This window comes from Oncorhynchus tshawytscha, linkage group LG25 (assembly GCF_018296145.1).
Source record: "Oncorhynchus tshawytscha isolate Ot180627B linkage group LG25, Otsh_v2.0, whole genome shotgun sequence".
Lineage (NCBI taxonomy): Eukaryota > Metazoa > Chordata > Actinopteri > Salmoniformes > Salmonidae > Oncorhynchus > Oncorhynchus tshawytscha.
In genome coordinates this window covers 31,913,481-31,936,244 of record NC_056453.1, presented here as the reverse complement: position 1 = coordinate 31,936,244, position 22,764 = coordinate 31,913,481, and the positions used below count along the sequence as shown (strand labels likewise).

Below are 22,764 nucleotides of genomic sequence, written 5' to 3'. Positions count from 1 at the left end.
GTCTACAATTTTGTTTCTGGTGTCCTTTGACAGCTCTTTGGTCTTGGCCATAGTGGAGTTTGGAGTGTGACTGTTTGAGGTTGTGGACATGTGTCTTTTATACTGATAACAAGTTCAAAAAGGTGCCATTAATACAGGTAACGAGTGGAGGACAGAGGAGCCTCTTAAAGAAGAAGTTACAGGTCTGTGAGAGCCAGAAATCTTGCTTGTTTGTAGGAGACCAAATACTTATTTTCCACCATAATTTGCAAATAAATTCATTAAAAATCCTACAATGTGATTTTCTGGATATTTTTCTCATTTTGTCTGTCATAGTTGAAGTGTACCTATGATGAAAATTACAGGCCTCTCTCATCTTTTTAAGTAGGAGAACTTGCACAATTGGTGGCTGACTAAATACTTTTTTGCCCCACTGTATCTGTATTCCCAGTCATGTGAAATCCATAGATTAGGGCCTAATGAATTTATTTCAATTAACTGATTTTCTCATATGAACTGTAACTCAGTAAAATCAATAAAATTGTTGCATGTTGTTTTATTATTTAAATTTTTGTTCAGTATAACACATGGCATAACACTGCATAGTACACAAAGTTTGTGATAGTGTATTTTTAACTTGATGTTTGAGAAATTTTTATGTTGATATCCAACAATCTTCAATTGTGAAATTTCGTCAGTGTAAACAAATAAATAAATTATTTACAATCTCTAACAAAAAAGCAAACAAACAAAACAAACAAACCAGCAAGACATAAACTCGTGATAATAATTTACAGAAGAAATTATAATACAAACTTAGTATAAACATCTTCATCCCAAAGTACTTTAAAATGCTATAAGACGGTCTCACGGTCAACCTTTTTAGAGTTTGACAAACATTTTAAATGAGCAACTGAAGACCGTTTTAACAAAACTGCATTCTGGGTGGTATAAGAATCAATACAAAAAATAAGAACTTTGTTCAAGTTAGCGACGTACATCAGTGTGCTTTGGTATTGATTAAGAGTTTGGTGGATATTTGGCAGTAAATATTAAAATTGATCCAATTTTTCACTGCAGGGCTGAAACTGCTGAGGTCAATACAGAGACCTTTAGTTGCTAAGCAACCTAGACGCCTTTATTGTACATTGTACTTAGCATCAAGTTGATCTCTTTTCCAGCACAAACAATATCAATATTTATCGAGTAACAATAATTTTATATTTACTTTTGTTAATGTAAAGCTGTAAAGTGTTTGGAAGAAATCGGAGTAAAGCACATAAGTGGTTGTACAAATAATCCCTATAATATGTTGTCAACATCGGTTACTTAGTTTTTATCATTGCTAAGACCTTTTTCATTTGTCCACAAGGCCTTTTTCATTTGTCATCGGTTTTCATTTCTCAAGGATATGTCTTTTCACATAAGGCACTCAGAAAAACTGGAAAAGGCCCCGGCTGCCTCTTCAATGGAAAGTTAGAGGCAAAAATACTTTGGTGGGGTGAAGCTGAAGCTCCATTTCATTGGTTGAAATGACGAACGAATCAGCAAAAGGCTGATGATCAGGTTATGAGGTTTAGTGTCTTTAGCCATTTGAAGTTTTCACATCCAACGCTGTTCAGTTATCTAGTGAAAATAGGAGAAAATGTATGATTATTTATTCTAAGCACATTTATAACAAAAAAGCTAAGAAATAACAGCATATCCAGAGTCATACAGTATATAGAGTAATCTATACAGCCGTATACAGTGCCTTGCGAAAGTATTCGGCCCCCTTGAACTTTGAGACATTTTGCCACATTTCAGGCTTCAAACATAAAGATATAAAACTGTATTTTTTTGTGAAGAATCAACAACAAGTGGGACACAATCATGACGTGGAACGACATTTATTGGATATTTCAAACTTTTTTAACAAATCAAAAACTGAAAAATTGGGCGTGCAAAATTATTCAGCCCCCTTAAGTTAATACTTTGTAGCGCCACCTTTTGCTGCGATTACAGCTGTAACTCGCTTGGGGTATGTCTCTATCAGTTTTGCACATCGAGAGACTGAAATTTCTTCCCATTCCTCCTTGCAAAACAGCTCGAGCTCAGTGAGGTTGGATGGAGAGCATTTGTGAATAGCAGTTTTCAGTTCTTTCCACAGATTCTCGATTGGATTCAGGTCTGGACTTTGACTTGGCCATTCTAACACCTGGATATGTTTATTTTTGAACCATTCCATTGTAGATTTTGCTTTATGTTTTGGATCATTGTTTTGTTGGAAGACAAATCTCCGTCCCAGTCTCAGGTCTTTTGCAGACTCCATCAGGTTTTCTTCCAGAATGGTCCTGTATTTGGCTCCATCCATCTTCTCATCAATTTTAACCATCTTCCCTGTCCCTGCTGAAGAAAAGCAGGCCCAAACCATGATGCTGCCACCACCATGTTTGACAGTGGGGATGGTATGTTCAGGGTGATGAGCTGTGTTGCTTTTACGCCAAACATAACGTTTTGCATTGTTGCCAAAAAGTTCAATTTTGGTTTCATCTGACCAGAGCACCTTCTTCCACATGTTTGGTGTGTCTCCCAGGTGGCTTGTGGCAAACTTTAAACAACACTTTTTATGGATATCTTTAAGAAATGGCTTTCTTCTTGCCACTCTTCCATAAAGGCCAGATTTGTGCAATATATGACTGATTGTTGTCCTATGGACAGTGTCCCACCTCAGCTGTAGATCTCTGCAGTTCATCCAGAGTGATCATGGGCCTCTTGGCTGCATCTCTGATCAGTCTTCTCCTTGTATGAGCTGAAAGTTTAGAGGGACAGCCAGGTCTTGGTAGATTTGCAGTGGTCTGATACTCCTTCCATTTCAATATTATCGCTTACACAGTGATCCTTGGGATGTTTAAAGCTTGGGAAATATTTTTGTATCCAAATCCGGCTTTAAACTTCTTCACAACAGTATCTCGGACCTGCCTGGTGTGTTCCTTGTTCTTCATGATGCTCTCTGCGCTTTTAACGGACCTCTGAGACTATCACAGTGCAGGTGCATTTATACAGAGACTTGATTACACACAGGTGGATTGTATTTATCATCATTAGTCATTTAGGTCAACATTGGATCATTCAGAGATCCTCACTGAACTTCTGGAGAGAGTTTGCTGCACTGAAAGTAAAGGGGCTGAATAATTTTGCACGCCCAATTTTTCAGTTTTTGATTTGTTAAAAAAGTTTGAAATATCCAATAAATGTCGTTCCACTTCATGATTGTGTCTCACTTGTTGTTGATTCTTCACAAAAAAATACAGTTTTATATCTTTATGTTTGAAGCCTGAAATGTGGCAAAAGGTCGCAAAGTTCAAGGGGGCCGAATACTTTCGCAAGGCACTGTACATACACAATATGGTATGGAAATATAGCCAACAATACAGCAACCGGTGGAGCATTGTGTGTATCATACAGTAAAGCGTGAACAAGCAATATTCTCGTATTTGAGATCAAAGTAGCACCTGAAACCCTTTAAGACCACACACCAGACCTCTCACACAGTGTCACACACACACACACACACACACACCACACACACACACACACACACACACACACACACACACACACACACACACACACACATCGTCACACACACACATCGTCACACACACACAAACACACACAGACACACACACACAGTGTCACACACACAGTGTCACACACAGTGTCACACACACACACACACACACACACACACACACACACACACACACACACACACACACACACACACACACACACATCATCGAACAATCTGAACCACACAACCACACACATACAGTATGCACACAACATAGTCAAAGGGCTCTATTACATCCATATAGCCGAACTTCAGTGTTACAGCAGAAACAAAAGCGTGACTTCTGTTTTTTTGTTGTGATTTTTTATACAGCCGACACAAAACATATACACCTTTATGATTGTTACCTGATGGACAACACAGTTGGAAACTCCAGCTTATCTGAGTATTGGAAAAGATTTGGAAGGTTTTAAAAACACTTTTTTTACCCCTTCATCTGCATTTTGTCTCCCAAATAGGAGAGATCTCTTCCACAATTACCAACCATTATTTTCACAAACCATGGTCTGTACTAGCCTGGTCCCAGATCTGTTTGTGCCATCTTGCCAACTCCTATGGTCATTGGCGTGACACCATAGGAGTTAGCAAGACAGCACAAACAGATCTGGGACCTGGCTAGAACGGTGTTGCTAACTACATGACTCACCTCTACACTCATATTTGAGATCAGAGAAGAAGACCAGTTCCTGGGAGAAGACAAACAGGCCTAACCGTCCTCCAGCAAACGTCTTGTCGTACACTGGTCCCGAGTCTGCCAAGATCTGTTTCCCTTCATAGACCACAACCCTACAAAACACAACAAGACAATACATGAATGATTGAAACTGAGTGGAGTGCTGGAGGACTGTACATTTGGACAAAGCACACTATGGACAAAACACCCTGGTTAACAGCTTAACCTATAGTATATTATCATAAAAAGTATTTTCAGACTGTTACTGAGGAAAGTGCGAAGGGTGTGATTGGCTGGATTCAATCCCGGGTCTCCTACATACCACGAGACTGTGTTAGCCCACTGAGCTAAAGCCTAGGCATTAGGCTAGACCTGCTCACCTGATGAATCCAGTCTTGGGTCTGTGGATGAGGTGCCACCTGTAGGCTGTGTAATCCTTCCAGCCAATGTTCTTTGGGTCGTGCCACAGAGTGCGCACCTGTGGCCAACAGATAAGGAAACCATTTAATTATTGAAGATCTATGATTTATGATAACTTTATAAATTTGACTGGCTGCTTGAAAGATTGCTTAATAGAGGGTGTGGCTAAACCAGAGAAACCATATGATTTTTTGTCTCTACAAAATTATATATTGGATCTTAGCACACCTGATTTTTAGTGTTGCCTGTGTGCCACAGGGCATTTCTCAGGTTCTCCCCTGTGCCCGTAGTTGAGTTGACCACCTTGAGAGAGACACCAGAGATACCAAAGGCCTTGGAGGGTTTGTCTTCCCAGTAGGTCTGAGTGATCTGCTTCCACATCACCACGTAGAAGCGGCCGCTCGACTGGTAGCCGAACACGAAACCAGCGTAGTCGTCATCCCGGTCCGTGTTCACGTAGAACGTACCACTGAAGTCCACCGCGTTGAACTCATCAAAGCCTAGGACGGTGGAACAGAAAAAGTGAACACCTAGGCTGGTTGGTGGGACACACATTTGAATAATACTTCTGCTCCTCTTGATATTTATAGATCATAGAAATAGTTGGACATCTTGCATATGGTAACATATCAGATCTAAATGATCACACAACTGTATAGGGTTGCAAATGTCCTGAAATCCATATTGCGGATTCCTGGAATCAGGAGGGAATAAGCTGGGAGGGAATCTGAGATTTCTGAAAAATCAGGCAAAAGGGAAAGTTTATTGAATTTTGCTACCCTACAAGGGAATATATGAAAGTATCTGAGGTAAGGTTGCCCACTGCGTTGACAGGGTCAGAGTTGACATTCTGCACATCTCTAAACTGTAGTGAATTAAATATCTTTAATCTATCGCTAATATTTCTCTCTCTTTTACGGCAGTATAGGGACTACATATTGAGGTTATATCCTACTCACCAACAGCGATGCCAGGGTCAGAGTTGACGGTCTGTACCAGCTCCTTGCCCTGATGTCTAACCACCCAGTTGGGGTCGATCTGCGCTGTTCCCTTGGGGTCCAGGTGCACCATCTGAAACTTCCGGAAGTTTGTGACGCTGACGGCATTGTTCTCAGGACACACGTCAAGGAAGTCCGGGATGTTGTCGTTGTCAAAGTCGTCTTTGCAAGCGTCGCCTCTACCGTCGCCTGTTGATAGAAGAATGGAAGATGCTGGGTTAAAATACAGAGGCCTATTGTGAGAACTTTGACAGAGACTATGGTCTTTATTTTTATTTATTTAACCAGGCAAGTCAGTTAAGAACAAATTCTTATTTACAATGACGGCCTACACCGGCCAAACCCGGAAGATGATGGGCCAATTGTACACCGCCCTATGGGACACTCAATCACGGCTGGTTGGAATACACCCTGGATTCGAACCAGGGTTTCTGTAGTGACGCCTCAAGCACTGCGATGCAGTGCCTTAGACCACTGTGTCACTTCCTGTGCTGAAACGTGTCACCTTTTTGAATGAATAAAAGAGCACCATGAATTCATAATATATATTTGTTGCTCTCCTATTCCTTTTTAATGGAACAATTGGTGAAAACTATCCATGGCGACTACAGTAGGCCTATATAACTCCCTAGTTTCCACACTAGCAATAATGTTGCAACATTCCTACCACAGGGAAGGCAGACGTTTCACTCACTCTACCAGCGTTTCAGAAAAAGAATCGCAAGAATTGCAATTCCTGTAGATTTTAATATGTCCGCCAAGTCCAATAAGGAGTCTCAGCCATCTGCATGCCGTGACAACTTCTACTGAAACATGTAACTATCTCAGAGGCCATAGTCTATTAGAAACAGACTCATAATACAGAGCAAAGGGAAGTTGCCAGCGAGCTGTAAAGCCTGTTTTCTCCACTTTCTCCTCTACTCTTCTGTAATTGCACAGGAAGCTGACTTGATTCTATCGAATAAACACCTTCTGATGAGGTGTTAAGAGGGTTAAGGGATCTGGCTCTAGGGTTTGTCTTTGAGAAGTATCTAATTCTCTTTCTCCCTCTCTCTTTCTCCATCGCTCTCTCTTTCGCTCTCTAGTTCCCTCTCCCTCTCTCTCTCTCCCTCTGTCTTCCCTACCTCTCCCAGTCTCCACACAGCCTGCTTCTAGTTAAAGCCAGTTACACAAACTTCAGGTAACTCTGCATGATGAAATTGGGCACTGTGGATTAGCACAGATGCCCCCTTCGGAAATAAAACTTCATGGCCTGGCGGCTGGGTGTCTGGCGGATGATTCCCTCATGGGTTCCCGCACGATAAAGTCCTACGCTAATGACGTCATCAACCCTAACCCAGAAATACTCCTTTTTGTTAACTCCTTAATGTCTGACCCACCATACTTGCACCACAATAAAACTGCGGGAGCATTCAACAGTGTACAGATATCTACATTTCTATCATCAGTTGACTTTTTGTACCCTACACCTGCAAGTTCCTGAATGTGTGTACACTATTTCTAAACCGCCCACCATACTTCACATTTTGTAGAGAGAGAGAGGGAAATGGAACAAGACATATTGAACGGTAAATATATGAATGAAAATGTAGTTAAGAGGTAAAAGGCACCCCGTGTTTTTTATGGTGGGCAGATGCAGAAAAACGCTATTCCTATATCATACACAACCGCTGTTATAGTAGTAGCTATAGTTTACAGGACAATGGGACATGGCATGTTGACCTATATCTATAAAGATTTGTGTAAAAAGGAGGGTGGACAGGTGCAGGGACGTCTCAACGGAAGATTCCTGTATCACAAGCAATCCTCTGTGTGATGTTTGATAGTATCTATGGTAGTGTATACAGGGCTATTACAGAAGTCACAAATCAACCTACTGGATACTAATTCTTCCTCAGGCAGCTACAGGCAGCTACAGTTACAGCATTCTTCACACTAACTATGCTGATCCATGGTGTGTTTGTCTGTGTGTGTGTTGTCCCCCTTACCATCAGAGTCCAGTTGATCCTTATTGGGTGTCAATCTACAGTTGTCCCTATCGTCAGGGATACCGTCATTGTCATCGTCGAAGTCACAGGCGTCCCCCTTGCCGTCCTTATCGTGGTCAGCCTGGTTGGAGTTGGCGACGTAAGGACAGTTGTCCAGGTTATTCTGGTGACCGTCTTCATCGATATCCTGGTTGTTGTCACACTGGTCTCCTACAAGGTCATTGTCTGTGTCAGCCTGTTAAAGAGGAGAGGACAGGAGAGGACAGGAGTGTTACAGTGGCCAGCATGATAAAAAAAATCCAACATTTTCCAGAACTTTTCCAAATGTTTTCCAGAAATCCCGGTTGCAAGACTCCCAGAGTGAGGAATAAGAAGGGTCATCCAAATCCTCCAACTGGGAATGTCTAGAAATCCTGTGAATTTGGGGACCGTTTCTGGAATTTTGCAACCCTGATAGAGATGATGTCCTTTTTGTAATTACACAAAAGGCAAAGTGACTGTTCTTTATTCCCACCTGGTCAGGGTTGTGTAGCAGAGGACAGTTGTCACACTGGTCACCGACTCCATCCATGTCAGTGTCCTTCTGGTCATTGTTGTACAAGTACGGGCAGTTGTCTTGCTCGTTTAGGATTTCTAAAGGAATAGGGAAATGGACATTAAACAACATGCAGCGGTAATATCATGTGTGCAGGACATATCTGTAGTCATAATCCTAGATATTTGCTTGCCTGTTCTTGCATGTGGCATTTCGCGTTCCGTGCCATAGAAGTAGCTAATGCTAATTAATCACTTCATAGTTGAGGGCGGAAAGATTAATCGCAAAACCGTGCCAGCTGGTCATTCCTTTGCATGATTTACTACCCTGCAATAATCCATAAAATATTTTCTGAGATTCTTAAGATTTAAAAAAAAAAAAAATGTCATGACTACTTCAGAGCCAACTAGAGTCAATAGCAATACAAATGAATGACTTTTAAATAATATATTACACGGAATATAAAAGTTATAAGAGTTGAAGGAGCCTTTCCCTGTTCTCACTTAATATCATTATAATACAGCAATGTATCATGTTTAGTAACATGGTAAGAAAAGGCTAGTACCATCTCCATCAATGTCGATAGCACAGGCGTCACCTTCCCCATTGTGGTCGGTGTCGATCTGGGCAGGGTTGTGTTCATAGGGGCAGTTGTCACAACGATCCCCCACATCATCCTTATCAAAGTCAAACTGTCTGGGATTGTACATTAGAGGACAGTTGTCCTGAGGAGAGAGAGAGAGAGAGAGAGAGCATCAAGTCAAACTGTCTGGCGTTGTACAGGAGAGAACAGTTGTCCTGAGGAGAGAGAGAGAGAGAGAGAGAGAGAGAGAGAGAGAGAGAGAGAGAGAGAGAGAGAGAGAGAGAGAGACAGAGAGAGAGAGAGAGAGAGAGAGAGAGAGAGAGAGAGAGAGAGAGAGAGAGAGAGAGAGAGAGAGAGACAGAGAGAGAGAGAGAGACAGAGAGACAGAGAGAGACAGAGAGAGACAGAGAGAGAGAGAGAGACAGAGAGAAAGAGAGACAGAGAGAGAGAGAGAGAGAGAGAGAGAGACAGAGAGAGACAGAGAGAGAGAGAGAGAGAGAGCAGAGACAAGTCAAACTGTCTGAGGAGAGAGAGAGGACAGTTGTCCTGAGGAGAGAGAGAGAGAGAGAGAGATCAAGTCAAACTGTCTGGGGTTGTACAGGAGAGGACAGTTGTCCTGAAGAGAGAGAGCATCAAGTCAAACTGTCTGGGGTTGTACAGGAGAGGACAGTTGTCCTGAAGAGAGAGCATCAAGTCAAACTGTCTGGGGTTGTACAGGAGAGGACAGTTGTCCTGAAGAGAGAGAGAGCATCAAGTCAAACTGTCTGGGGCTGTACAGGAGAGGACAGTTGTCCTGAAGAGAGAGCATCAAGTCAAACTGTCTAGGGTTGTACAGGAGAGGACAGTTGTCCTGAAGAGAGAGAGCATCAAGTCAAACTGTCTGGGGTTGTACAGGAGAGGACAGTTGTCCTGAAGAGAGAGCAGCGAAATGGGAATGATTGGAGTGTCCGTTTTCTTGGAGAGGGCATTTGATTCCCTATTGAATTCATCTAAATACCCTGATGAAGACATTTGCAGAAAAATGTGTTGGTTGTAACAATCAAACATTGACCTTTGAAGCAAACTTCCATTGTCATACACTCTTAGAATAAAGGGTTCCAAAACAATTCTTCGGCTGTCACCAAAGGATAACTATTTTGGTTCCAGGTAGAACTCTATTTGGTTCTAGATTGTACCTTTTTTTCTAAGACTGTAGCAAGAGTTAGTGAATCTTTTCAGCCATCATCCATTTAACACATTTGCCTTATAAAATATATCTTACTCTTTCATCCACGATTCCATCGTTGTCATCATCCTGGTCACACGCGTCTCCCTGACCATCTTTGTCAAAATCTTCCTGTCCAGAGTTAGGCAGGTTGGGGCAGTTATCCTGTTAAATATTGATAAATAAATGGAAACAGTTTTAGAAATAGCCACAGGAAGAAAAATGTCAAAGATTGTCATACCGTAAGATTAGAAAATGTCGAAAATCTGCAGGTCTGTTGTTGAGGATAAAAGTTATTAGGACAGTTTCCTGGACTTAATAAGATTTAGCCTAGTCCTGGACTAAAGCGTATGCTCAATTGAGAATCTCAATTGAAAGTCCTTTTTATTCCAGGAAGGTCTAGACTTAAAAATGCACTCCACAATCTTAAGCACAAGAAATGTGTAACATATTGCATGAATTGGATTGGTAACATATCACACCAAATGGATTACGTAGTACACAAAAATAGGGACCAGTTTTGGCTCGTGAGCACCACTTTCAAAACTACTGGCTGAAATTATGCAAAAATTCAAGAGTGCATATTTAAATGGGGACTAGAGACTAGGCTTACTCTGGATCCAGGAAAGTGGCCCACAGAGAACATAAAGTTAGAGTCTGTTACCTTTTTGCAGTGATAGGTGGCGTTGGCCCCACACACCAAGTTCTGATTAGGCCATCCATCCAGGTCTGAGTCCTCTCCACAGATGAAACCATCACCAGCGTAGCCGATCCTGCACTCACACTTGTACATGGGTTCACTAAAGTGGCTGATGTAGATACACTCTGAGGACCGGTGACAGTTGTGGGTCTTGTCTTTGCAGGGGTTCTCTGGCTCGCAGACCTGGGGGGGGAGAGAGAGAGAGCATCAAGTCAAACTCTCTGGCGTTGTACAGGAGTGGAGAGTTGTCCTGAGGAGAGAGAGAGCATCAAGTCAAACTGTCTGGGGTTGTACAGGAGTGGAGAGTTGTCCTGAGGAGAGAGAGAGCATCAAGTCAAACTGTCTGGGGTTGTACAGGAGTGGAGAGTTGTCCTGAGGAGAGAGAGAGCATCAAGTCAAACTGTCTGGGGTTGTACAGGAGTGGAGAGTTGTCCTGAGGAGAGAGAGAGCATCAAGTCAAACTGTCTGGGGTTGTACAGGAGAGGACAGTGCATGAGCATGATAAACGTTCTGTAAATCAGTGAGTCTCATTTCTTGGGGTGAAGTGTATTCTCAGATGTCATGTTATGTTATGTCCTGTCATGTCATGTCCCCTGCTCTGCCATAAACCCTGTGGATTCTGATACAGTGTTTTATGTATCTACGGCAAGAGAATCAAAGACAACACTGTCGTATCTCTATTGCTACAGATGTCCATCATTAGGAAGTGATTTGATGCCACTCCGTGACCTCATATGGTACAACGTTACAACAACGTTACGTGATGACCAATAACAAGGCCTTTCTTTTTTTCATCAGCTCTGGGAAACAGATGAGACACTGAGACAATTCCCCTTTCCCCTTTCCTCAAATCAATGTGTACGATGTTGGCCTAGGATCAGAGCCGGTACCGTTTTTAAAAGCCAGTGACAAAGCAATGATTCACGAGGTCTGTAATGTTAGGGCAGAACAGCAGATCTAGGTTCAAATACTATTTGAGATCTTTCAAATACTTTAGCCAGTAGTTTTTTTAATTACTATTCCATTGGTTTCATTGTGCCAGGCAAGCTCAATCAAGTCCAGATAAAGTATTGCAAATGATTTTAAATAGTATTTGAACCCAGGTCTATTGGATAGTGGAGTGATGATTCAACTTTTCAACAACAAATCTGTGTGTGAACTCAATTATCATGGTTTCAAAGCAGAAACGATGTATGTATGCCACAACAGATGTTGTCAATTCTACGTCTATTCCACATTGGTTCGACGTAATTTCAGAAACAACGTTGATTCAACCAGTGTGTGCCCACTGGGAAATAGCTATTGACATGACAGAGCTGCATTAAACAGTAATACATGTGTTGCTAGAGTGGAAACGTAGATAACAACACAAACAAGAACATCAGAGAGACATAGACATCACTTTATAGTTCTCATCCCATCTAAGACCTCCACTCATACTGTAACACCAAGCACAGGTGAAGTATGAAGAGAAAAGTATATCAGATGTTTGCTATTATATATACATCTCTATATATCTATATCTATATATATATTATATATATATATTACAGCTTCATAACATTCTCCCTCTCTCTCTCCTTATACAGGGTCAAGGTGTGCTATGTTCATGCATAGTGGAGTCCACCCTTGCAGCAGAGTGTAGACTCATTCTAAAAATGTGGGCCACTAATAAATCACTGATGATGGGCGATTATGCCTGACTCACAGTTGGCGAGGTGTTCGATGGGGTTGAGGTCATGGCTCTGTACAGGCCAGTTAAGTTCTTCCACATCGATCTCAAAAAAACATTTCTGTATGGACCTCGTTTTGTGCACAGGTGCATTGTCATGCTGAAACGGGAAAGGGCCTTCCCCGAACTGTTGCCACAAAGTTGGAAGCACAGAATCGTCTAGAATGTAATTGTATACTGTAGAGTTAATATTTCCCTTCACTGGAACTAATGGGCCTGAACTATGACAAACAGCCCCAGACCATTATTCATCCTCCACCAAACTTTACTGTTGGCACTATGCATTTGGGCAGGTGGTGTTCTCCTGGCATCCACCAAACCCAGATTTGTCCTTCGGACTGCAGGTGGTGAAGCATGATTCATCACTCCAGAGAACGTATTTCCACTGCTCCAGAGTCCAATGGCGGTGAGTTTTACACCACTCCAGCTGAAGCTTGGCATTGCGCATGGTGATCTTAGGCTTGTATGCAGCTGCTTGGCCATGGAGACCCATTTCATGAAGCTCCCAACGAACAGTTCTGCTGCTGATGTTGCTTCCAAAGGCAGTTTGGAACTCGGTAGTGATTGTTGCAACCGAGGACAGGTAAGTATTATAGCGCGTCAGCACTTGGCGGTCCCATTCTGTGAGCTTATGTGGCCTACCACCTTGTGGCTGAGCCATTGTTGCTCCTAGACGTTTCCCCTTCACAATTACAGCACTTACAGTTGACCAGGGCAGCTCTAGCAGGACAGAAATGTGATGAACTGACTTGTTGGAAAGGTGGCATCCTATGACGGTGCCACGTTGAAAGTCACTAAGTTCTTCCGTAAGGCCAATCTAATGGAAATTGGATGGCTGTGTGCTCAATGTTATACACCTGTCAGCAACGGTGTAAATGCAGTCTAAATAATACACAAGACCTAAAACCGATGTTGAGTGATACAGACGTACCTGTTTGTTCTTCTTGGCAGCTTCCACCCCCATGCCGAAGGGCTGCGTTCCCTTGTAGCGGGGTGGGCAGGACAGACAGTGGAACCCTGGGTCTGTGTTGATGCAACGCGATGCTCCACCAGCTTTAAAGCATATGTCAGACACCATGTCACACTGAGGAGGAAGAGGATCAAATCAATCAATCAGAGAGCAGAGACCATGTCACGATGAGGAAGAGGAAGAGGATCAGAAGTAGATTATATCAAATTGATCAATCATAAAATCAATCAAATAAATTGATCTATCAGAGATCATGTGACACTGTGGCGGAAGAGGATCAGAATGAGATGATATTCAATTGATCAATAATGAAATCAATCAGATCGATCAGGGAACATGTGACACTGTGGCGGAAGAGGATCAGAATAGATGATATTCAATCGATCAATAATGAAATCAATCAGATCGATCAGGGAACATGTGACACTGTGGAGGAAGAGGATCAGAATGAGATGTAGATTCTAAGTAGGGCAATAGGTCATGAATATGAATGAGTAAAGGAAGATCCTAAGGTAATGGTTAGGCATAGCCTGGGGATGAAAATGTATTTAGGACTAAGGTTAAGGTTAGGGTTAACCATTAGTTAGTTGGTTAACCAAGTATCTGACTTGTGTAACATGCCTCTTTAACCCAAAATTACCTCGTTGACGTCTTCGCAGTGGGTTCCGTTGCCGCGGAAACCGAGAGGGCATGGCCCACACTCCCAGGATCCGTCGGGGGCACTGTTACAGTCCACTCCTCCGAAGCATGGGTTAGACAGACAACCGTCTGACAGGGAACAATAACACAGTGGTTAGAAAATACTTTTAACAGAGTTAGAACTAAAGCAACTGGTGACTGGTTAGGAAGAGAACCAGGACATGCCTAATGCAGCTACATTTGGACATTTGTTTATTGGTTTATTAAGAATATTGACATTCAGCTTCCCCAGGTTGTTCAGGTGGTTCACTTCAGGTTGCTCTCTTCATTTCTCTCAAAGTGAACAGGTTTCAGTGCTTTCCAAGCTTGTTGACCAAACACAATGTGCAGTCTACAAAGAGGCAAAACACATCCTTCCAGACTTTGTTATCAGCACAAACATTTGCCTGGAGGCCATTCTCAGAGCACTTATCACAGGAATGTTGAAATTAGAAATAATAACTCAACTGGAATGCGAGAATGAACTGGAATAACTCAAAGGGAGTGAGGAAGGTTAACATGCCTCAAAGGGAAAGAGAGAAAGGGACGAGGGGTTGGGTCAGAGGTGCTGAATGGGACACACAAACACACACACTCACCGATAGGGCATTCTTGTTTGTTGCAGGCATCACTGTCGTTGGTCTCCCCAGGGCACTTCTTGCCTCCGTACTGGGGTTCGGGGCTGTTACAGACACGGGTCCGACCCTTAACTCCACCCCCACAGGTTGCTGAGCAGATCGCCCATGGCGACCATGGTCCCCAACCACCGTCAACTGCACATGGACAACAAATAAACAGTTAGTAGATCATCACAATGTTTGCTGATCTCTTAGATCACAATGGGGGCTAGTCTTCCAAGAGTCCATGGGGAGGTTTTACTACTTTACATGACTGTCTTATCAAGTCTCTTTACTGTAAGAAAGCATAGCAAAGAATTACAGTAGTAGTTGTAGGCCTACAGTCATACACAGGAAATATGCAACCACTTTGCATCCATTCTGTAGTGGCCAGTGCACTCTCAGTTTTATGAAAGACAGACACATAGCACTGTTATCATGTGAACGGTGCCCCTTCTATACGAGTGGGGAGAGGTGTAAAACTCTTCTACTTCTCCCTGTTTGTAAATCCAAGTAAGTGGGTATGAATCAGACCGAAATACTTGTTCAAACTACTTTATACTGGATTCAAACAGTATTTGATATCTTTCAAAAGAAAGAGTCTAGCTCAATCAATGCACAGCTAAATTATTTGAAAGAAAGCTAAAATGTTGAACCCAGGTCTGGTATGGACATTGTGTCTATAGTCTCGCTCTAGAAAGACTGGTTGCCTCCCAGGATGCAGGATTTCCAAGACAACATTGTCTATGTTGTCCCGCTTGGACCACCATACTCACTGGGACAGGGCTTGGCCTCACAGCGCTGTGTATCTCTCCCCTGGCCCTCACAGTCCTTGCCCCCCAGTTGTGGTGTGGGTGCGTTGCAGTGGCGTATCCTGGTGATCTGGCCCTCGCCACACGTCACTGAGCATGATGACCAGGGAGACCACAGGCTCCACCCACCGTTCTGACGAACTGAACACACACAGTTAAGTCAGAGTATAGGGAAAATACATGTGTAATATATTCAGATTCAAATATCGTATTGCTGGGTAATTTGGTTGCAGTATACTGGGTACTAGTGAGTCAGTGCAGGGTATAACACCCTTTAGGGATAATGGGATGGATACACCCTCCACAACCCTGCACGGGATCTATTTACCACAACAGACAGATAGACAGACAGACAGACAGACAGACACAGACAGACAGAGACAGACAGAGAGAGAGAGAGAGACAAACAAAGACAAGTCACAGGGTTTTGAGCCAGAGAGGGATGAGGTCTCTGTCCAGCCATTTCCACCCCAGCAGAGCAGCGCTCCTCTATATTTCTATTGAGTCACTCTGTCTCCTGTTCCAACATTACACATCTGCTTCTACTGACATACATACTCACGTGCACACACACACACACACACGCACACACACGCACACACACGCACACACTCTCACATAGCAACTGCAGGAAAATATTGTTTTTATGTTGTTGTAGCAATACATTTTAGGTGGAGGCCCAAGGCTGAAAATGGTGAAGTTGATCGATCCCTGTCATCATTCATCATTCTTATGATGACTATAAAATTAGTTGGCATCTTCAATTCTTGCACAATTTCTCATAAAAAATATTTTTCAACACTATCTGCTCAGGCAAATTTGCTGAACGGCTAAATTTGTAACCAATCAGAACTCCTGTACATACCCCTCGTGATGAAGGCAGCCAACTTCTATCTATGATGTAAACACAGCCTCTTGTGAAAACACGAGCTGCTGTCTGATGAAGAGGAACAGATATAGCTAGCTAGCTTCCAAAGACTGAAATAAGATAAATAGGTGTTTTCGAGTACCCTTGAAATATGCAGCATGCAATACGAATTGTCTTGATTGTATAAAGAGGTAACTCTGTTGACCATTAAGCCAATTTATTGAAAGCTAGCCAATGTTACAGTAAATAACCATTTTTGTGTATCATTAGTATCTCTGTCAGTGAAAACATTTTTTTGAACCATGCTTTGGCACGATTATATGTCTAATTTCGATGTAACTAGCTGCAGGCTTAGAGAAACATTCAATAATATACTTCACATAGAAACCCCAATAAAAGGGTGGGTGTGTGTGTCATGTGCTAGAATGGAGGTTTAAAAAACGACAGCTGCATACGCACATTAGCCAATACATACGGCATTAACCTACACATATAGGACACCTTGCAATACAATCTTCTCTAAAAACACAATGTGCTCTGCAATAAGATGACCAGAGTTTTCTAAATAACCAGAGTTGCTTTCTCAAATAGCAGCTGCCCAATACCATGATGGACAAGCATCATGTTGGATGCATTGGAGTATAAGATATGGAGAAGGATAAAGAGCAGCAGTTGGGAAATTAATGTTTGAGGTTCAGATACTACATGTTCAGTGAATGTGAGTATATTTAGGTGGTTTAAATGATACAATTTCCTACTAACCTTCTAAAAGTTGACGGTGCCAAAATCTTGACAATCATTATTTTAGTAACTATGACTGAGTGTGAGATACAGTTGAAGACGGAAGTTTACATGCACTTAGGTTGGAGTCTTTAAAACTTGTTTTTCAACCACTCCACACATTTCTTGTTAACAAACTATAGTTTTGGTAAGTCGGTTAGGACATCTACTTTGTGCATGACACAAGTAATTTTTCCAACAATTGTTTACAGACAGATTATTTCACTTATAATTCACTGTATCACAATTCCAGTGGGTCAGAAGTTTACATACACTAAGTTGACTGTGCCTTTCAACAGCTTGGAAAATTCCAGAAAATTATGTCATGACTTTAGAAGCTTCTGATAGGCTAATTGACATCATTTGAGTCAATTGGTGTTGTACCTGTGGATGTATTTCAAGGCCTATCTTCAAACTCAGTGCCTCTTTGCTTGACATCATGGGAAAATCAAAAGGAATCAGCCAAGACCTCAGAAAAGAAATTGTAGACCTCCACAAGTCTGGTTCATCCTTGGGAGCAATTTCCAAACGCCTGAAGGTACAACGTTCATCTGTACAAACAATAGTACGCAAGTATAAACACCATGGGACCACACAGCTGTCATACTGCTCAGGAAGGAGATGCGTTCTATCTCCTAGAGATGAACGTACTTTGGAGCGAAAAGTGCAAATCAATCCCAGAACAACAGCAAAGGACCTTGTGAACATGCTGGAGGAAACATGTACAAAAGTATCTATATCCACAGTAAACAAGTCCTATATCGACATAACCTGAAAGGCCGCTCAGCAAGGAAGAAGCCACTGCTCAGGGGCAAGCTATAAAAAAGCCAGACTACGGTTTTCAACTGCACGTGGGGACAAAGATCGTACTTTTTGGAGATATGTCCTCTGGGCTGATGAAACAAAAATAGAACTGTTAGGCCATAATGACCATCGTTATGTTTGGGCTTGCAAGCCGAAGAACACAATCCCAACCGTGAAGCATGGGGGTGGCAGCATCATGTTGTGAGAGTGCTTTGCTGAAGGAGGGACTGGTGCACTTCACAGAATAGAGGGCATGATGAGGGTGGAAAATTATGTGGATATATTGAAGCAACATCTCAAGACATCAGTGTTATGTTAAATCAGTCAGGAAGTTAAGTCACGAATGGGTCTTCCAAATGGACAATGACCCCAAGCATACTTCCAAAGTTGTGGCAAAATGGCTTAAGGACAACAAAGTCAAAGTATTGGAGTGGCCATCATAAAGCCCTGACCAGAATCCTATAGAAAATGTGTGGGCAGAACTGAAAAAGCGTGTGCGAGCAAGGAGGCCTACAAACCTGACTCAGTTAAACTAGCTCTGTCAGGAGGAGTGGGCCAAAATTCACCCAACTTATTATGGAAAGCTTGTGGAAGGCTACCCGAAACGTTTGACCCAAGTTAAACAATTTAAAGGCAATGCTACCAAATACTAATTGAGTGTATGTAAACTTCTGACCCACTGGGAATGTGATGAAAGAAATAAAAGCTGAAATAAATCATTCTACTCTACTATTATTCTGACATTTCACATTCTTAAAATAAAGTGGTGATCCTAACTGACCTAAGACAGGACATTTTTACAAGGATTAAATGTCAAGAATTGTGAAAAACTCAGTTTAAATGTATTTGACTAAGGTGTATGTAAACTTCCGTCTTCAACTGTATGTTTTCCATCATGTACGTTTCATGCATATACATTCGAACAAAGAACACAATCAACAAATAGTGTTTCACCATTTATTGAGTACGGAGACACATAGCAAAGGTGTCTCAGGCAGTATTTGAAGTGTCTAAATATAGTGTAACCTACCAATCAATGTGTATCAAGTGCCGTGGAGGGCACAATATTACAATGGTGCAGTCCTTTACTCTCTATGCCAATAGCCTGGACCTCTGATGGACACTGTAGAACTGTCATCAACACATGATTCAGTATTCCCCTTTCTCTCTAGGAGTATTTGTGTGCCCAGGTCCTCTAGGCGTATCGAAAGGATCACACCCTGGTCACCATATGTAGCTGACAGCTGTAGAGAGAGACAATTGCCTTAGCAGAATGCAAATCTAAAGCGTGTGTGGTCCAGAGACGAGAACTCTACCATCTATGTCAAAAGCCTGGGCTCCTGACTGGGACAATAGAATTCTCCCCACTGCATGGTACAATAGTAAAGTGATCTGTTCTTCACCTCTTAAACTGATTCTACATTGAATTTAGTCTTTGAGATGCTCAAACAAGCACGTGTATCTGTAGTTGGTGTTCTTCAACTCTAAACTGCACTCGATTGTGTAAGACAAAACACACAAAGGAAAGACAACAGCCATATGCATTTTTGACCTCAATGTCTAAATAGTGACAGCAGGGCTAGTTCAAACTGCAGGACTTGGTGAATAGATTGTGAGAGACAATAATGAATGAAGATGCTCTAACAAGCATGTGTATCTGTAGTGGGTGTTCTTCAACTCTAAAATGCACTAGACTGTGTAAGATAAAACAGGCAAATGCATATGCGATCCCAATGCCTAAATAGTGTTCAAACAGCTAGTTCAAAGTGCAGTATGATGGTTCTCCTCATAGGTGAATGAATCAGCCAATGCTTGGTGAATAGCACTTGATCGATCTCTAAGAGCAGGACACAGGAGAGCTGAATAGATCATGGGAGACAAACATGAGAGACATCACAGGAAAGAAATGTAGTTTGTGAGCTAGAAAATGAACTTACTGACAGTCTGAGGAAGGGTGCACTGCAATCATCCTACTCCAACTATTGACAAGGATAATGTGACATTTCTTATTTGTCAGTATGAATGAAAGGAGTTGGTCCTGCCTTGATGACTGTATTAGATTTCAATACTTGTCCTATAGATTTTTGTAGTCTTCAATTATTACTGGGAATAAACCGATTGCGGAATGACATGCTAGCTAGTGATAAAGCAATCTGCGCCTGCTAGCTGGAAACATATCTACTTGTTGTAACGAGCTACTGTAGCTAACTAGCAAGCTAGCTAGATTACTAAGGTTGCTGTGCTCTAAGTTGGGAGTCATTTTACAGCTTGCATTGATGGTATCACATTTCTCTAACTAAATAAGTTCAAATAAAATAAAAATACTTCACCTGATAGCAGTTTGTTGGATGGCGATCTCTCTCTAGATGTCACCAGCTTTTTACTACTTTAGATATGGATAACGTGATTGGCAGATGTGATTAGCAGAGATAATACCATGGATAGTACACGAGTTGTGATTGGTTTACAGATTAGCACTCTGCGGCATTAGTGTGTCCAGCTAGCGAACATAATAGTAAGTATTTAGAAAAAATATGCAAGAATTGACAACAAAAATAGAACTGTGTTAAGAAGAAATAAATATAATAAAAAACAGCTCCTCCCTCATCAGAGATCGCTCCTCACGCGTCGAAATCTAAAGCGGATAGCTTGCTATGGCCCACCACCTATTTCCTGTCTGTAAACATATTATGATGCTGTTTTGGTTTGTGCTAAAACTACTCTAACTTAGTCAGTGGTAATGGTATGAGTTGGGAGCAAGCAGAGATACCATCGTGCTCACCCATAGGTCCTTTGTTGGTCTAATCAAATCAAGTCAAATCAAACTTTATTTAAAGTGCATTTAAAATCGCAACACACATTAGAATAAAACAAGAAAACCAATAGTGTCTAATCAATAGAGTTCAGCAAACAACAAGGTAGGTTCACACAAAGTGGACTGCAGCAGAGACGTTGAGACTCACCTCGGCTGTCACATTTTCCCAGGCTGCATTTCCTGGTCTGGATGGATGGTCCGGAGCACGTGTTACTGGTGGCATCACATGAGCGTCCCCTCTGTTGAGTACCTGTCCCACAGGTGACAGTACACTCTGTCCACTCCGACCAGGGGGACCAGCCGTCCTCACTGTCCTTAGCTGGAGGAAACAGAAACACACAAGGGGTTATTGACAAATCATGTTTTATTCTGGCTCTGATATTGAAAACCCGCTTCCTTGGAAAACGGCTTTATTTTTTAAATATTTTTTATTACAAAATAAGCTCTCAGGTGATCTTTTCCCCCCCAATTCAATAAAATGTCAAATAAATGGAAACGTCAAAATAAACGTGCTATCTTTCTAAAATGAAGTCAACTCATCGTATTATTGCATCTTTTCCCCACCACACCCTCTCCTCTACAGTCTCTCGCATTGTTTGAGCTTGGAACGGATTCAAAAGCTGCAGAGAAACAAAGCTCTGGCCAGCATTCTGCTTTGATTTGTAGGTTTTATATCATGGTTCTAACTCCACAGTGACCATTTCAGAGTATGAAAGCATTGCAGCCTGTAGTACCACTGGTTTCATGTAGAACCATAAAACATGTGGTCGTCCCTTTACAGACCATCCGGTTTACAACAATAACACTGCTATATTATTAAAGCATAATATGCATGGTAACGTTGTTTCTCCAGTACTCAGATCTGGCATCGGAGGCGTTGTATCTAGAAAGGACTTCAGCCAAATGTGAAATGAAGCAAGGTGTGTGTGTGTGAGAGAATGCGTGTTACAGTAGTTGTTTATTGGTCAATGTGATGCCATTGTTTTTACAGTGCACAGGAGTCTAGTTTTCACTTCAGTATGTTTTGTAATTGCGATTACTTACTTAAACAGTCATTAAAGGTGTGGTCTGCAATTTGTAAATACATTTTTTGGCCACATTCTGCTATTTTTCCTGCTGTTCAATGGTCATGGGCAGGGTTGGGCTGTTGAAATGGCAGAATGCGGCTTTAACAATAGAATGTTATGTAGAATGGGTGACTACTTACACAGACACACAGGGCAACACTCTCCGTCGATGAAGGAGGGGCTAGCACAGGCCACAGGAGGACAAGTGATTTGGTGACACACGATCTTTGAGTCCTGTAATGAGAAAAAAAACTTTTTGACATTAGTTGCTATCAAGTGATAGGTGATCAGACCTACGTATGAATTAGTGTTTTGTAAGTCCATAGGAGCTGGGCACCTTTAAAAGGTGTAGGACACTGATTCATTTGGGATCAATACATAAATCAATCAACCAACCAACCAAATCTATCATTCTATGAATAACCATATCCCCTTAGCACATTCTATGTCTCTCATGTCTCTCCATTTAAGGTGGTCTGTATGTCTCCTACCTGACAGGTACACGTGGTGCAGCTGTCCACCACCCAGTCCTCCTTATCTTCAAACAGCCGTCCGTCCTGCCAACACATGTGTTTTTCCTTGGAGTTCTTCATCTTCCCCAAAGCATCCTTCATTACTGTGTTCTCCTCTGTCTGGAGAGAGGAATCAGACAGACACATAGCTCATCACTGACACTAATACTAATCACTAATCACCGTTTTTTTCCACTGTCTGAGGAGTTAAGATACAGACGCAAATAGTCTACAGTCTTAAACTTCTGCCTGAGTATACAACAACAGCCAGATAGACAGACATAGCCTACAGTCTTAAACTTATGTCTGAGTATACAACAACAGCCAGATAGACAGACATAGTCTACAGTATTAAACTTCTGCCTGAATATACAACAACAGCCAGATAGACAGACATAGTCTACAGTATTAAA

General features: G+C 41.9%; 1 protein-coding gene across 5 annotated transcripts in view; it reads right to left on the bottom strand.

The window, feature by feature from the left end:
* Window positions 1-518: 518 nt before the first annotated feature.
* The window catches only part of thbs2a (thrombospondin 2a), a 33,664-nt gene continuing 11,418 nt past the window's right edge, over window positions 519-22,764 (bottom strand). For 3 of the 5 annotated variants that reach the window (XM_024388257.2, XM_024388259.2, XM_024388260.2), the window contains exons 7-24: window positions 22,331-22,471; window positions 21,980-22,073; window positions 20,921-21,091; window positions 15,470-15,646; window positions 14,676-14,849; window positions 14,039-14,166; window positions 13,360-13,512; window positions 10,661-10,879; window positions 10,054-10,161; window positions 8,775-8,934; window positions 8,189-8,307; window positions 7,675-7,909; window positions 5,648-5,875; window positions 4,917-5,188; window positions 4,649-4,746; window positions 4,242-4,381; window positions 3,943-3,976; window positions 519-1,605 (exon numbers count right to left, since the gene is read on the bottom strand). In XM_024388257.2, the coding sequence (XP_024244025.1) occupies window positions 1,602-1,605; window positions 3,943-3,976; window positions 4,242-4,381; window positions 4,649-4,746; window positions 4,917-5,188; window positions 5,648-5,875; window positions 7,675-7,909; window positions 8,189-8,307; window positions 8,775-8,934; window positions 10,054-10,161; window positions 10,661-10,879; window positions 13,360-13,512; window positions 14,039-14,166; window positions 14,676-14,849; window positions 15,470-15,646; window positions 20,921-21,091; window positions 21,980-22,073; window positions 22,331-22,471 (2,655 nt within the window). In that variant the 3' untranslated portion in view covers window positions 519-1,601. Of the gene's footprint in view, window positions 1,606-3,942; window positions 3,977-4,241; window positions 4,382-4,648; window positions 4,747-4,916; window positions 5,189-5,647; window positions 5,876-7,674; window positions 7,910-8,188; window positions 8,308-8,774; window positions 8,935-9,584; window positions 9,702-10,053; window positions 10,162-10,660; window positions 10,880-13,359; window positions 13,513-14,038; window positions 14,167-14,675; window positions 14,850-15,469; window positions 15,647-20,920; window positions 21,092-21,979; window positions 22,074-22,330; window positions 22,472-22,764 lie in introns of those variants that run through there. The other 2 variants (XM_024388258.2, XM_042306242.1) reach the window with 2 other exon arrangements.